This window comes from Aphelocoma coerulescens, chromosome 12, assembly GCF_041296385.1.
Source record: "Aphelocoma coerulescens isolate FSJ_1873_10779 chromosome 12, UR_Acoe_1.0, whole genome shotgun sequence".
In the NCBI taxonomy this organism is placed as follows: domain Eukaryota; kingdom Metazoa; phylum Chordata; class Aves; order Passeriformes; family Corvidae; genus Aphelocoma; species Aphelocoma coerulescens.
Genome location: NC_091026.1, coordinates 16,728,422 through 16,744,321, shown reverse-complemented (window position 1 = coordinate 16,744,321; position 15,900 = coordinate 16,728,422). Strand labels below are relative to the sequence as shown.

The 15,900-nt window shown below is 45.4% G+C and overlaps 1 protein-coding gene across 1 annotated transcript; it reads left to right on the top strand.

Annotated features, from left to right (window-relative positions):
* The first annotated feature begins 9,034 nt into the window (after window positions 1-9,034).
* On the top strand, window positions 9,035-15,759 carry LMOD3 (leiomodin 3). Its single transcript, XM_069027875.1, has 3 exons — window positions 9,035-9,411; window positions 11,653-13,053; window positions 15,229-15,759. The coding sequence occupies exons 1-3, from the start codon at window positions 9,121-9,123 to the stop codon at window positions 15,253-15,255; spliced, it is 1,719 nt and encodes a 572-aa protein (XP_068883976.1). The 5' UTR covers window positions 9,035-9,120; the 3' UTR covers window positions 15,256-15,759.
* The last annotated feature ends 141 nt before the right edge of the window (window positions 15,760-15,900 follow it).

The window sequence follows — 15,900 nt, the reverse complement described above, 5'->3', positions numbered from 1 at the left end:
CTTGGTTTTGCATATTTGTATAGCCTTCTAGAAATGCGAAAGCTCTTTTTGCTTATTCTTTTACTACTCCTGAATTTTTTAGACCTATTATTTTGTATAGGTCAATAAACTAAAAAGTGTGTTACCAAAACCACTTTGGCATTCCTCCTGTTTCTCCTTGAGTGCTTGGAAAAGTGCAGTGTGTGTTATTTCAGGGCTTTGAAGGAAATTACCATGGTCTGATTTCTTTTGGCCTGAGGTGTTGGGCAAAGTGCAGAGGGTCAGTGGCTTTGTCTGCAGGAAGGTTGGCCCCAGGCAGTTCAGAGACTCCCAAAACATCAGGATTTCAAGTCAGAATTTCTCCCTCTCCATCAGCTGCACTGAGGATCCATGCTGGGCTCACTCAGCATCCCTGCAGTGATACAGAGGTGGCCTTGTGTTGTTGAAAATGCTTCTTGCTCATAAATCCTTGCACTTGGAACTTGCCAGAGCCTTTCCCATTTGGAACCTCGCTCTTGGGGTGTGTGTTGCTCACGTGCTGTGTCCTCTTTGGAGTTTGTGCCCCAAGACACCCACCTATCTGTAAGAGTGACTTGGCTTTCAGAGGTACAACTGCTTCTGCACCCTGGTCAGCCAGTAGTTGAGATTATTCAGTCTCACTCTCCTCTCTTCAGAGTTATTTGTCATTCCCTACTTTTTGTGGCATCCATAAACTTCACAACCACCAATAAGAATTATATTCTTATTTCCAGGTTGCTGGTGAAAATAGGTGTTAAGAACATCTGCGGGTGTGCCTGTTAAAATTACCCCCATGACACTGTACTTCTTCATTTCTCCCAGTAGCCTTCGAGGTTTGTCTGCTGGCAGGTTCTCCATTCATTGACTGCTCCCTGCTGCTACAAACCATCAGTGCTTTGAGCAGCAAGATGAGTGGTCCCAAGTCCAGTTCCTTACCCAGAGCTCATGGAGTCAGCACTCCCAAAGCTTTTCATACAAAAAGGAAACGAGATGTGTAACAAGGCCTGTGCCCCATTTAAAACTTTTTTTTGCATTCCTTTAATGCTGTAGCCACTGAGTTTTGTATTGGCTTTTTTGTCAGTTCAGGATTTAGCTCAGCCCTGCACATCTGTGTTGGCACAACACTGGCACTCAGCCTGGCCTCCCGGCTTGCTGGGACAGAACCAGGGCAATTTTGGGTGAAGTTGTTGAGAAGATGGGAATTCGAGGTGGGTTTGGGCTGAGGATGGTCTGCTGTATTTGGGGGTATTGTGCATAAAACCTCTAGGGCCAGAGTTCGGAGCCTGGTTGCACTTTCCAGTGAGAGGTGGGCAGAGGAGCTGGAAATCGAAGCAGGGTGGTGGAGCTGTAGCACTTGAGCCCCTCTTGTCATTCTCCACATGCCTGGCCCTTCAAGAGTTGTGTTTTTGGGAACTTTTATGAAGGGTGGAAGTACAGACTGAAGAAGGAGGCCCAGAAGAAGAGAGAATAAGAATATCCAACTTCTCTTTTATCAGATGTTGCTTAGGGTCAGTCTTGGGTGGCATAGGGAGGGAAAGGGAGAGCATGACCCTGGGGCACCTCCTGCCAATCAAGGGAGCTGGTGCTGCACCCAGTTTTTGCCAGTTGCTCCCCAGGACCTTTGACTTTGCCCTTTGCAGATTTCCAGCTTGCTTTGTTGCATTTCTGGAGGGATATTTTGATGTACATGCACGACTGCTCACAGAGACCAGTCTGTATAACGCAGCTAAGGAGGTAATAAAGACATACTTGTAATGATTATCTTATTTGTTCACAGCTGAAATACAAATTGCCTGTGCTTTGTTCGAATTCCTATCTCATCTGCGTGTTGCTGTTTAACCACAGCCTGTCTCACCAGGATAACTGAGGACATCTAGTGCCTGACAGCAGAGTTGAAGAGAGGAGCCTTCCTGCCTCTTGTGCTCCTCTGGAATCCTTCCTGACCCTTCCAATATGAAGAAATATCTAGCAATTCTTATCTGGTAATATCAGAACAAAGCCAAGAGGTGAACAAGGTGGAACACCAGGCCCACAGGTTTCGATTTTACAAACGTCTGTCTCTTCAGAATGTAGCTGCTGCTGAGGGGATTGTGGAGGGGAAACAAAACCCCACTTAAATCTCTGTGTAGTGGAGTGTTTCTGAGTGCTTTTAGTTAAGAAGAAAACCCAGTCCTTGCCGGAGTCCTTACAAAGGAATTCGGGCACTGAACTAAAATAAGCCATGCCTGATATTTTTAATTGCTGTCTGCTTTTTCTCTTTTGTTTTGAACAAAAATACTCTGCTATATGGGAGGACAAACACCGATGGGAGTTGCCACTAGCCCCGTGGGAGGCTGCTGTTGGACATTCCTCTGGTGCAGGGACCAGGAGGGAGGAGGCTCAGGCCGGGACCCCCTTCCCCAACACAGGAAAATGTTTAAAGATCACTAATCTTTAACATTCACCTGGCTATACTTAGGTGAAAGTTTTTGGCCAAGGTGACTCAATATGTGACTCTTGCAGGTTTCTGCTGACTTCTCATTGATGACCTTGGACTTGCTCAGCGGGAGTGTGAACAATGCAGCAGCAATGTTTGCAACTCCTGGGTAGGTGAGAAGCCTCCACCGTGACCCAGCCCGTCCCAAAATGGGTGTAGGAAATGCTGTAAAGACTGAAGGTTTGCTCCATCTTCTGGGCTTTGGGATCATTGCAGGAGAACCGCTCCTGAGCCTGGGGAGAAGCACCCTGTGCTTGCCCGGCACTGTCTAGATATGTTCACACTACTCCTAGGAAGATTTCTGCATTCCACACTATTCTTCCATCTCCTTTGTACTTTTCTATCATATTTAATAAAACTGAGAGTCTCAGCTACAGCAGGGCCTCACACAAGTAGTGAAATGTCTCTCAGTGAAACCTCTCCCAGGACAGGATTTTTCATCACAGATATTTACCCTGCGCTCTGATGGAGCAAATCAGGCCTGAGGTGGCATTTCCTCCTTGGAAGAAGGGACAGTGTGAGTTGTGATCAATGCTGGTAGCCCAGAAGGACACATGACACAAAGGTCAGGGCCTTAATGACAGAGAAGCAGGACTTCTAACAAGAAGCAGCTCCTTGCCATCTCTCCACCTTTGTTATACCTCTCTGTCCCTTATGATGAAGGGAATCACCATAAATCCTTCAGCAAGTCCTTGACTGCAGAGGGATGTGCTCTGCCTCCCAGGACATCTCCTGCCCAGTTCCAGCACAGCAGGAATGAGTCTCAATTTATATTTAATCATTAGTGTCATCAAAAGGCTGCAGATGGAGAAGAGTTTGCAGCCAGCCAGGGCTCAGCTGGAGTAACTCTAGAAGAAATCCTTCCACCTGTTCCCAGCCTGAGGTTAGGGAAGGACGTGCCCCATGTGTACAGAACGAGGTGGCCATGTGGCCTCTGCAGCATCACTGCCTGTGGGCACGTTTTGGTGGCAGGAGGACATGAGGTGTGGGGCTGTGATAGGTTTGGATGCTATAAAAGAAAGATACACCCTATTTCAGTGTGAAGGATGACATTATTTCCCAGGATGACTTTTTCTCACCTGACCTGCTTGTGCTGAATTCAGTGTTTCATATAAATGTGGAGGTGATTGCTCCTTGCAAAGGTTATGATGATGGTGTTGCTCCTTGAAGAATCCTTGACATCGTGTTATTGCAGTTCTGATTTAATTGTGCTGGCAGGCAACACTGGGAGTGAAACTATAGATTTGGCTTAAAAAGAGAAGGTACATTTTAACATTTAATTCTAGCTACATGTTTTATCATGAGGCTTTCATCACTCCTGAGGTTCTGCCCTGCCCAGAGCACAGATGAATTGTAAGAATAAAGGTAGAGTTAGCAGTAAATAATTGCTGAATTGCACATGCTGTCACAGATGGGTTTTTACACAGTTTTCAGGAAGATTAATATTTTCTCTGAAGGTCTGAGCTTGCATTTCTTGTGCAAAGTATTGAATTTCTGTGTTTTCCACACAGATTTCGAATAACAAGCCCTCTGTCAGTAATAGTAAACATTTGGGTAAATGCCCTGTGTAATGCCCATGGGTAGTGTGAGATTCAGCACTGTGTTTGCTTTGTGTCTGGGTGAGCTGTGCCCCTCAGACAGGAGCCAGTGCTGCCCCAGGGTCTCTGTCCCCAGGCAGTGCCTGGTGCAGGGGTTGGTGTCCCCCTTTGATGGCCATAAGCAGCCTCAGCTCTGTCCCAAAGCAGGTTGAGGCTCAGGGCACATTTTGGGTTTGCCCACTGGTGAAAAGTCTCAGGCAGAGCCACAGCTCAGTCCCTGAAGTCGTGGTCAGATAATCAACATGAATTGCCTGTTCCCCATAAAATAACAAAATTACTTGTGGTCTCTCACAGACTTGTTTTTATTCACCACAGGCTGGTTTTCTACTCCTTTTGGCAGCTGTTAGCACTATGCTTTGGGAAAAAGAGGTAACAAACCACCACCCAGGGATGAAAACATTCAGGTATTTAGAAGTGCTTCACCAAGGTCGCATAAATAACAAGCTGGGAAAGGAAAATACCAAGTTAGCAGAAACTAATGCTGAGTGTTTCAGCATTTTGCCCGTGTTTGTGCTATAAATGATATCTGGGAGCACAAACTCCCTCCTGTAGCCACAGAACTGCTCTGTGTAACTGAACATGGTGCAGAGCAGCAGCATGCTCCCCCTGGCTGTGCTGGGGGTGCTGCTCCAGCCACTTTAGAAGGTGGTCAGTAAAAAAAGAGCTGGGGGATTGCAGGGTGGGTGTAGTGTTGATCAGTGGCAAGCAAGCACAGAAACTCAGTCCTTGAGGGTCAGATTTGGATCATGTTTTGGCTCTGAATGGGGCAAAGGTTTGCCCTGCATCAGCCCAGATGCCCAGGAGCAGCTCAGCTGCCTTTTGTGTCATCTCCAGGCCCCTACCAGCAAAATCTCAGTGTCAACGTTCATATGTGGGGCTGTCTCCTACCCCAAAATCATGGGGGTTTTGGTATTTTTAAATGGTTTAAAACAGTTGAAATTACTTAGAAATCCATCTCCTGAGTATTTGACCCTTTTTGATACAAACCAAGGCATACATATCCGACTTGCCAACGCATTTCCCTCCAGGATTGCTTTGGACAGGCCAGTGTGGGAGGTCAGTGCCCTGCCCCAGGCTGAAATGTTCTGTCCTTAATTTCTGTCATGATCAAAGTCTTCTCCATACTCCCCTTTTCTCCCTACACTTGTTAACATTTTCTTTTCCCTGTAATAAGGAACGTGGATGATGACAGAGGTTGTTTCCTACTGCAGAGGTACTGTAGCTGCTCTCAGATGTCTCTAAAAATGGAATATTAGAAAAATAAATAAATCGCCGAGTTATTTTTTGGGGGGCCAAATGAGAAGCATCCAAGTCCCACTGAAACAGGAGATGCAGCCCTGCTTGCTTCTCTAGGGGCAGAGGAAATACCAGACATCAATGCAGTGATGATGAGAGAGGTCATGGGAGATGATGAGAGATGAAATGTGGTGTTTTGTTGATCTGGGGCAGCACTAGAGGGCTCATATCCCCCTGCCTGCTGCTCCATCCTGCCCTGATCCAACCACTGCTGTGCCCTCTGCTTCTCACAGGGATTGACTTTGCAGCTCCCTGTCAAGTGACTTGGGCAAATACTGCTAAAGTCAGATGTCCTTACTCTATTTAAGCAACAAACTTAATCTGATATATTTATATCTGGAAGAGTTTGGAGGTTTGGTGGGTGTTTTTTTTCCTTGGTGTTTTTCCCACAGGGTGTCTCTCTATGACTGCTCCCGCTCCTTAGTGGTTGTTATTGTTAAGATCCCATCATCTGACCCTTTATAATCCCTGTATTGGGTTGCACTGCATTGCTGGACATGCTTGGTGTATGCTACTGTCTGTCAATTTTAGACTCTCCCATCAGCCTATGAGTTTCTTAAAAGTAATGCAAGGTTATGTTACATGGGCACATTCTCTGACTCATTCCAGCTGCACTTGGAAATGCCATGGATTGGTAAAAGAGGGGAATAAATGTTGGGGGTGGGTATAAGCAAAAAAATGAAAGCCAATATCATAGAAATTGCTCTCCAATATTTGGCAACAGCATGTGTCCCATCAATTACCTTAAAAATAGAACAGTTTTAGGCACTCAAAACATGGGTTCATGGGCTGCCTCGTGTCAAATGGTGGCACAGGGGGCAAGCCTTCCTGATATTCAAGTTAAGGACTTGTCAACCTTTTGGCTTTCAAGAAGAATAGGCTGGAATTTTTGAAGAAAATGTGTAAATGAGAAAAAATAAATGAAGTTAAGCAATCCTGCAGGAGAGGCTGCTGGGTTTCATTCCAGAGTTCATCCATGTGCGAGTACCTGCCTCACAAACAGCGAGCAGTGAGTTGGAATTGTTCACTACCAAGGGCAGACCTCTTCTTCTATCAGTTTGCTCCTAAAGTGCTTTTGTTTAATGCTTGTTGGGTACCTATTCAGCATGAATTTTGAGCTGCTACTACCTGTAGGAATTGCCCTGTGATTGCTCCAGGTACCTCTTGTCTTCTGCTGGGGCTTTGAGTGCAGCTCTGGCACAGCACAGCTCTGCCCTCTGGTGACAGGGCACCTCGTGCAGCAGCTTGTTGGTCTGGGGTTTCCTGAGCAAGTGTCAAATTGGTGTGGAAATAGCAAGTGTCACCAGTGGAAGTGGCTTTCCTGTCTCAATGAAGGTTGAGAAATGCGTAATTATTTTGAACAGCTCTGAGGGAAACACCAAGAAATGTCATGGGGAAGAAGATGGGAGTTTAGACTTGGAAAAGTGTTTTAGACCCACCATGAGCATGTCCTCACCTCAAGGGTGTTGTTTGTTGCTGTAATGTGCTGTTACCAGAACACCAAAACACTAAGCAGTGTGTTAGGAAGGAAGTACATCCTGGAAACATAATTTATGGAGGAGGGACCTAAAGCAGGCAAAATGTGATACCCACCTTGGAAATCTGTGGGATTAGCACCCGTGTCACCAAGAGAGGTGTCACCAGGCAACCCTTCGCTCTGCATCTGATGGGGAAGGCATCATTCCCAATATAGTGTTTCCTAATCGTGGTATTGACAAGTGATATCTTTCTGCTTAGGAGAAAAAGTAGTTTCTGAATACCTGATAGTGTTCTCAGTATCCCTCTTTTCCTTCTCAAGAGGACTTCATGGGTTTGACCCTGCTTAAGTTAGATGATCTGACAAGACCATGGCCCAAGATGGCCTGTCTGAAGATCATGGAAACCCAAGAAGGTGGCATGGGGCTTTATTTACAGTCAAGAAATTATCAAGTGAGAAGTAAGCACTGAATAGAGAGAGCTTCTGTGGCCCAAACTGCATCGTTTGGGGGAGTAACATACCTCTACTGAAGAGCATTGATTTATTTGATAACATCAGGAAACCATTTATGGACTCTATTATGGGCAGCAGTCGCGGGGCCTTAGAGCTGCTAGAGCAGACAGATTGATGTGTGGGTCTGCTGATGTGCTTGCTACTGCATAATATAAAACAAGGATAAGGATGTCCCTGAAATACCAAAGGGGCAAATGGAGCCATTGCATTCTTGGCTTGGGTTTTTATTATCTTTTCCTTTGCCACTTATTCCGTTCTTAAATTTTTGCCCTCTTCCCTGCTGTGTAACGGCATGAATAAAATGAGGACCTTTGGATAATGGACTTTTAATGGAGGTTAGTGGGAGTTAGAACTCCCTGTTTCATGTTACAAAACACAGCAAAGACACACCATCATCATGCAGAGCCTATTTTGCTGCTGGCAGACTCCTGCAGAGTGCAGTTGAGACTGTGATGAGAAATATGGCTTAAAAATTGGTGGGGATTGGTTTCACAGCCTCTCCTCCATGGTTTTGTTCCTATGGAAATTGCATTTGCATCTGCAAGGTGAGGATTTGAATTGACACCCCTGTAAAGAAAATTTGAAATTATGAGAGGAAATCTTCCTAATCCAATGAATGGCCCAAACTGTGAGTATCAAATACATCCACCTTTGCTGTTACAAAGAAGCTGTGCACACCCTGATGTTGGAGGTGTGACTTTCTGGTTTGCTGTGTGGATTTAGAAGCTTATAAAATATTCTGAAGAGAGAAGGATGCACTTAGGTGGAATGGACACCTAATGAAAAAAGGAGTTTGGAGAGTTAATCAGGTCTACAAATATAACAAAGTAAACCTCTGTAGTCTTAATAATTCTGAAAAAATAATGGTAAAAAGTAGGAGAAGGATGAACCTGAGATGAGCCCAAGATGTGTTGAGAGTGCAAATGATGTTCATGATAGGGACAGGCCAGTCAAGAAGCAGGCATTGGCATTGCCCTGGATGGGAGCAGGGATGTGCTGTGGGAAATGCTTCCCCTGGGAGCACTCAGGCTGGTTCAAAGGGCTGGTGCCCATCCTTGTATGGACCTGTCCCCAGGCACAAGGTGCTTGTTGTACCAACTCTACCTGCCTTTTTCCACCTTGGAGGACTTTCCTCTAACCAGGATGTGAGACCTAGGAGAGGTCACCAACTGAGGGGGCTGCAGTCACACCAAAACCACCTGTGATGGTCAGTCAGGGCTTAGACCTGGCCAAAGGCAGTGCAGGGCCTGTGGTCTTCAGCCCTTTTGAGATAGATTGGAGATGTTACGGATATGGAGACCTTTCTGATTCTTCCCAGAGGCAGGATTTCACCTGCACATCTCACAGGTACCACTAATGTCCCTCCATCCTCCTCCTCCAGCCACTCCAGCACGGGGAGATGCCCTAAGTGGTGCAGTGTCCCGGGAATCCTCTGGAACATGTCCGTCTCCTGCCTCCCTCAGTGGGGGACACACCAGCTGCACTGAAATGTCAGAAGGGTTTGCACAGCTGACAGGTTGCTGAAAATGGAGCATTGCCATAAATTCTCCTTATCCAGCCAAGTGCAGCTTAATATAGACTTAGCTGCATGGGCTGTCTCCTGCACTGAGCCCGGGAGCTGCCACAGCTCATGACCAAAACATGAACTTGTCGATTTAACTGGATCAACTACTGCTAGTGAGGGGGAAAGAGAAGAAAATCCTTTTAAATTTATCTTTCTCTTTAGGTTTAAAAAGTATTAGAGGAAGGAGGCAAGAACGAACATGTCTGAACTCGGCCAAAACTCCGATGAAGACGTGTGTCCTGAGGACATCGATGAAGATGAAATCCTGGCAAACCTCTCCCCTGAGGAGCTAAAGGAGCTGCAGAGTGAGATGGAAGTCATGGCCCCAGACCCTGAAGTTCCAATTGGGATGGTACAGAGGGATCAGACGGAGAAACCCCCCACAGGGAACTTCGACCACAGGTCCCTGGTTGACTACCTGTACTGGCAGAAGGCATCCAGACGCATGCTGGAGGATGAGAGAGTTCCCGTCACCCTCTTGCCCTCTGAGGTAATGAATGAAAAATCACAAATATTTATTATGCATCAGCAGTGGGATCTGTTTTACAGCTTTAATACCTTAACCTTCCTCTGCTTCTGTCCATTACGTAAGGTAGAGTACAAAAAAATTTAGATTAATCCTAAAAGCCTCATCAGTGATAGAATCCAGCTTGGACTGATCTCAGGGTTAGTAATTTTTTAATTGCTTTTCCCAAATATTTATTTAAGCTTTTTAATAGAAGAAAATCCTAATTCTGATTTGAGTAAAGCAAATCACTGAGAAATTGTGACAAGATCAGTTTTGGAGGAAGTAACTCTAATTTGTTTGACTTTGCATATGGAAGAACACCATGTTGCTTTTCCAATGAAGACTATATTAATCATACATATTAAATTAAATTAATTGACAGAATTTAATGACATACTGGAGAAAAATCCCAAACCACTGTATTTTAACAGGGGGAAACTGATGCCTTTTCCTAGTCTTAAAATCAAGAGTCAAACATGGTTAGAAGGGGAAAAAGAGATTTTACCTTTGTATTTATTTTAAGGATAAAATGCACACCTCAGTGCACACACACGATAGATCTGGTATAACATTCTAGGTCTTACTAATTAGCAGATCTATCAAAGATTCCCCAATGAGAGGCTCGAGTGAGCCCCCCTCCCCAAGGAACCTTCCCCTGGATGGTTCTATCTTGGTTTACAGAATGTGTTCTGGAGAGGACCCTGGGGTCTGGGGCACACTGATCCCTAACTACGAACTTCTGAAATGTTTAGTCTCCTAGCTTGACAAACAAGTCCAAGAATGTAGGGGAAAATCACTAGGAATACAGAAGTTGTAAAAAGGTATAAAAGGGGTATAAGAGAAAAGGCAAAAAATCATCATGGCATCAAAACATTCACTAACAACCAAGCATGCAGACTCTGTGAACTAGTTCAACCCTACTCAATACAGTGCTTAAATTTTTTTGACTATCCCCATGACTTTGAAATAAAGTTAAGGTCATACTTAGACATCTTTCAGGATGAGCACTACACTTAAAAATAGGTTAATAGAATTGAAACTTGGCCAGATGAAACACATCCATACTTGAACCTAAGTGAACTCAAGGTAACTGATTTATTTTATTTTTGTTTTAAATACCAGTGGTTTGCTAGTGCACACCAATGTGGTACATCACAGGCTTCCCAGGGCAGGTTTCATGGGCTGCCTTTGGAGACCAGGGGAAATCTGTGGGGCTTTTCTCCTTCTGCAACACTTTTAGGCTCAAAGAAACAATTCTTTACACAATTCTGAGGTTAAATCTGAAATCTGGGTGTGGAGCTGGCTGCTGCATTCACAGCTGGTCGAGCAATCCCCATACCAAACCCATTAACCACCACAGCAAAGGGCAGCAGAAGTGACTGGGACCATTTTGTCTGACTTTGGGTTCGGCACAAGCCATGACACTGTCCTGCCTGAAGTAGTGAAAATCTCAGGGAAAGAGCTCGATTTTATTAGTGCTTTATTAGCATTTCTCTGTGATGGAGGAACCACTTGCAAAAAGATGCTTGGCAAAGAAAAATCTCAGCTAGGAGTGTCTCTGGAATTGGTAGATGTTTGCAGCTAATTTATTTGGATGGTAGAAGCCTCATTGTCCTGCAACTGCTTTGTGCAGGGGCTGGTTTCTTACCTTTGGACTCCAAACTGAGCTAATACTTTATCTTCAGTGAGGTGCTGCCTTAGGTGTGAGGCACTTAGGTGCCAGAGCAGGCAGCCTTGTTGTCCCTTGTGCTGGATGATTCCACAGTGGCCACAATGTGGCCTCTCCACTCCTCCTTGGGCTGAGCAAACCATCAGTGGTTGGCTTTGCTTTGAGGCATATGAAGGAAACTTTCTCTCTCGCCAAATTACAAAGATTACACTAAATCCAGAAAGAGACTTTGGATCAGAGACTCTTACCCCCACAGGGGTTCAAAGACCATCTTAACATAACATTAAATATATTCAGGATTTAATTGTCAGGACTTAATTTTATAGGCAAAGATGAGAAACTGGTTTGCAGCCTCTTTAGGAGCAAATTGTTCCTGTGTTCCCAAGCAAGCTGCTGCAGCCTGAGCTTACAGCAATGACACTTTTAAGGATTATTCTCTATTGTATGGGCATAGAGGGATCTAAATCCAGCTGCTACGTGTTTATTTGAGCAGAAAGTTATTGTAACAAAGATGTTTTGCAGCTATTTCAGCTGTGAGGTTTTGTCTTCCTCAGAGAAGTGCTGCGGAGGAGATGGAAGGAGAGGCTGGCAGCAGTGGCAAGGTGGCTGGTGCGAGGATGCCAGGAACAGAGGGAAAAGAGAGACATTACCAAAATGAGCATGTGTCTGACTCAAGAACACAGTCTGGGGAGGCAAAGAAAGATGGGAGTGATAAGGAGAGAGGGGTGGAGGAGGATGAGAAAGAAGAAGCAGAGGAGGAAGAGGAAGATGAGGAAGAGGAGGAGGAGGAGGAAGAAAGTGAGACTGAATTGGAAACAAAGGAGAATGACACCAATGAGAACAGTCACAGCAACCAGATAAGTCAGAAGCCAGGTACAGAACCAGGAGAAATCAAAGAAAAGCCTATGGAAAATGAAAAGAAAATATCAAAATTGAACATATCAAAATTGAACATCCCCCAAAAGTTAGCGCTGGATACCAGCTTCATGAAGCTAAGTGCCAGGCCTTCAGGAAATCAAACCAATTTAGAAGACAGTTTGGAGAAAGTCCGAAAAAACAACCCAGACATGAAAGAGCTCAACCTGAACAACATAGAAAACATCCCCAAAGAAATGCTGATAGATTTTGTCAACGCTATGAAAAAGAATAAGAACATAAAAACTTTCAGCTTGGCCAATGTAGGAGCTGACGACAACGTGGCATTTGCCCTGGCCAACATGCTGAGGGAGAATAGGAACATCACCACCTTGAACATCGATTCCAACTTCATCTCTGGCAAAGGGATTGTTGCCATCATGCGCTGCCTGCAGTACAACGAGACACTGACAGAGCTCCGCTTCCACAACCAGAGGGGCCTGCTGGGCCACCAGGCAGAGATGGAGATTGCCAGGCTGCTGAAAGCCAACACCACCCTCCTTAAAATGGGCTATCACTTCGAACTGCCAGGGCCCAGGATGGTGGTGACCAACCTGCTCAGCAGGAACCTGGACAAGCAGAGGCAAAAGAGGCAAGAGGGGCAAAGGCAGCAGCAAATGAAAGAGCAGAAAGAGTTGATAGCGATGCTGGAAAATGGACTTGGGTTGCCTCCCGGGATGTGGGAAATGCTGGGGGGGCCGCTGCCCCAGCTGAGGATGCAGGAGCCCCCACAAGCCCCCAAACCACCCATCCCTGCTGCTGTGTCACTGAGCAAAAGGCAGGAGAACATGAGGCCGCCAGCACCTGAGCAGCCGTGCAGAGAGAAACCCATCAACTTCAAAGTGATCAAGCTGAAGAAGACTCAGCGCAAACCCCGCATGCCAGAACACGTGGAGCCCGCTGAGAAAACCAACCTCAAAGACGTCATCAAAACACTTAAACCAATTCCCAGGAGAAGACCACCTCCCCTGGTGGAAATAACCCCGAGAGATCAGCTCCTCAATGACATCCGTCAGAGCAACGTCGCATACCTCAAGCCGGTAAGCGCGGAGTGGTGGCAGTGAGGGGAGGGAATGGCATCCACCTGCTGTGCTCTGAGCTCTGGTTGGAAATGTTGGGCATTGGTGGGGCTGGCAAATGCACCTGCACATGGCACCATCACTCTTGTGTCAGGCTGCCACTCCTGGGATGCAGGGGGTTGTTTTCCAGCATCACTGAGGTATGGCTTGCACAGGGAACTCTCAGCAAGCACCAAGGCTGCAGCCTTGTGCATCCCTGTCTGCATCCACAAGGCAAAAGAAAGGAAATCCACTCAGGGTGTGAACAAGCCCACAGAAACTCAACCTTATGATACTTGTAATAGTGTATTAGTTATGACAGGCACATGCTATTATGAGATGGTTGTTTCAGGAGTACAACAGGTATTATTTTTCACGTTAGTCCTCCATGAGCCCCATGTTTCTCTCTTCAATAGCTGCATTTTTCCTTAGCTCTTGCTTTACACAAGAGAGCACTGTCACTTGGCCCACACTGAAGTCCAGCCTGGACTCACAATCTGCAGCCCTGCTCCTGCCTGCCTCACCCAGTAACAAGGACCGTATTCTTTTAGTGATCCTTTGCTGCTCATTCTTTTTCTGTCCTTATTTAGACCAATTGCAAAATTCTAGTGCTAACAGGAAAAAAAGAAATTAGATCCACCAGCAGTGAGGATGGAGCAAGGTTATGGGAAGAAAGTAGTGGTACTTTGGGGGAATTTTATATTTATATTTGTTTTCGAGTAAATCCTTGCCATTGAAAATTAGCTCAGTGGTCAATTCAAATGAGCTCAACATCATCCTGACTTTGAGAATGCAAGTCCAAAACTGAAAACTGCCTCTTGGGGTTGCTCTTACTTGGGTACCAAATTCACAGGCCTCTTCTCAAAATGCTGGCCACCATATTTAACCTCTTGCTCTCCTGGCCTGTTATATTCTCTTGTGTTGTACCATAATTCAAGACATCCTAAAAACTGGCTGATGTACTTGTAGCTTGATGCCTGTTTGTGTTGCCAAGGCTTGAGGAAGAGGACAGAAAATCCCCTGTGATTAAAAATGGTCAAGTAGTATTTTATCATTATTTTTTCTTTCAATATTGACATTTTAATATAGTGGGCCTAATTTTGCTTTCATTTATACCTACAAAGAAATAATTATTTCCTCAGTAATTCCAGAGAGTAGTTTGTCCTGATATTTTGTCAGGGGCAGGTCCTGCAGTGACCTCGGATCCTGGTCCAGGATTACCCTGAACATTCTGTCCCCTAGGCAAGTTTTGGGGTTCTGAGTTTCTGCTGGCCAGTCCAACTTGTCTGCAGCCAGGGCCTCTCCTCAGGGCATTTCTGGCCTTTCTAGGCCAGTCTAGGATTTGCACTTCAGTTCCACATCCCAGACAACAAGACCTGCTTGTGGAAAGCTCACAAACTGTGCTGGTGACAGCAGGTTGGTCCTTCACTGCCGTGGACCTGCTGCCTTCCCAGCTCTCAGGAAGGGGGAGGACAATGGCACCTGTTCTCTGCCAGGCACAGCCCTTCTTTTGCATGGCAATGATTGAGAAACCCGTGTGCTGCTGGGTGCCAGAAGTGGCACTGAACCCAGCCACTCCCCCCAAAACGATCGCGAGGATTTTATCCATGTGAGCTGTGGGGTTAGAGGCAGAGGGATCAATTCATGGTGCATCCTAAGTATGCCAGATAACAATTGCTATCACAGCCCATGGAAAAATGAAATGATGGACACGTGTGTTGGGGGCTTGGGGAGGTACGTTTTGGTGGATTGTTTGGGGATTTTTTGGGTTGGTTCTTTTTCGGCACGTGTCATCAGACCACTTGGCTTGGATTTGGGCATTAGGGTGCTATTCTCACCACCCTGAATGATATTGGTAACTCCTTATTTGCCTCAATTCCCTCAGCTTCATTTCTGAAATGGAGCTTTACTGCTTGGCTGAGCCAAGGTGTTTGTTCTCTCTGTGGTGGGACTAAATGCCTTCAAAATGATTTCCTGAACCTTAAGCATTGCAAACATCGAGTGGGGCATTACAAACAAAAGAGAACTCCCAACCAGAGCTCTTTGGAGTTCCCAGCTGTTATATTTTTAGTTTCTGAGGGTTTGTATTAGACTAAACTGGCTTGGTAAATAAGACTAAGAAATTTCCTCCTCCTAGTACTACATGTCCTTGCCCAGGTGCCGTTGCCAAAGCAGCTGGAGTGAGAGACCAGACTGACCTGAAGAAAACAACTTGGAATAAGGACTATTCAAGTTTTGCTTACAACTGTTCCAGCAGATGTTTTCTGCAGAACCCAGGTGGTATATTCAACTCTTTGGGAACAAAGCCTGTGATACACACTTGTTAAGTGTGGTGAAAACAGCTGGCATGGGAAAAGTCAGTGCTAAGCATTTCCATCAGGTATCAAACAATCCCACTGCCATCTGTCTGCCAAGTGGATTTGAGGCTTCAGTGTGTTGTGGGAGTATTTTCTCAGAGGCATCAATAACCTTGTCTTTCTAGCTTGTCAGCGAACTATTTTGCTTCCACGTTGTCCTTCTGCTGCCAGATTCTGCAGGAACACACTGTGCCTTATCTTATCTTTCTTTTCACACACATGCTACTTTATTACTCTCTTGTCCATGAGAAATGTATTTGGTTTCCATGTATACGGCTTCATTTTTTAGGCTAAGGAAACAGAAATGAAATAAAGCTCTCTCTGTAAGATGTGTGCAGCACTTCCATTGCTAACAAAGTGCTCACAGACAGAATGATTGCTCTGGTACAACAAACACATTTCAAGCTCCCTCCATTTCAGAACAATGTCTAGTGGGTATTGTACCTGATCAGCATATAAAAGATGATGCCAT

Excerpts from the sequence above, each read along its gene's own strand:
- LMOD3 (XM_069027875.1), top strand. The coding sequence starts at position 9,121 with ATGTCTGAACTCGGCCAAAACTCCGATGAAGACGTGTGTCCTGAGGAC. Across the intron at positions 9,412-11,652 it reads TCACCCTCTTGCCCTCTGAG|AGAAGTGCTGCGGAGGAGAT; the intron begins GTAATGAATGAA and ends TGTCTTCCTCAG. Across the intron at positions 13,054-15,228 it reads ACGTCGCATACCTCAAGCCG|GTGCCGTTGCCAAAGCAGCT; the intron begins GTAAGCGCGGAG and ends GTCCTTGCCCAG.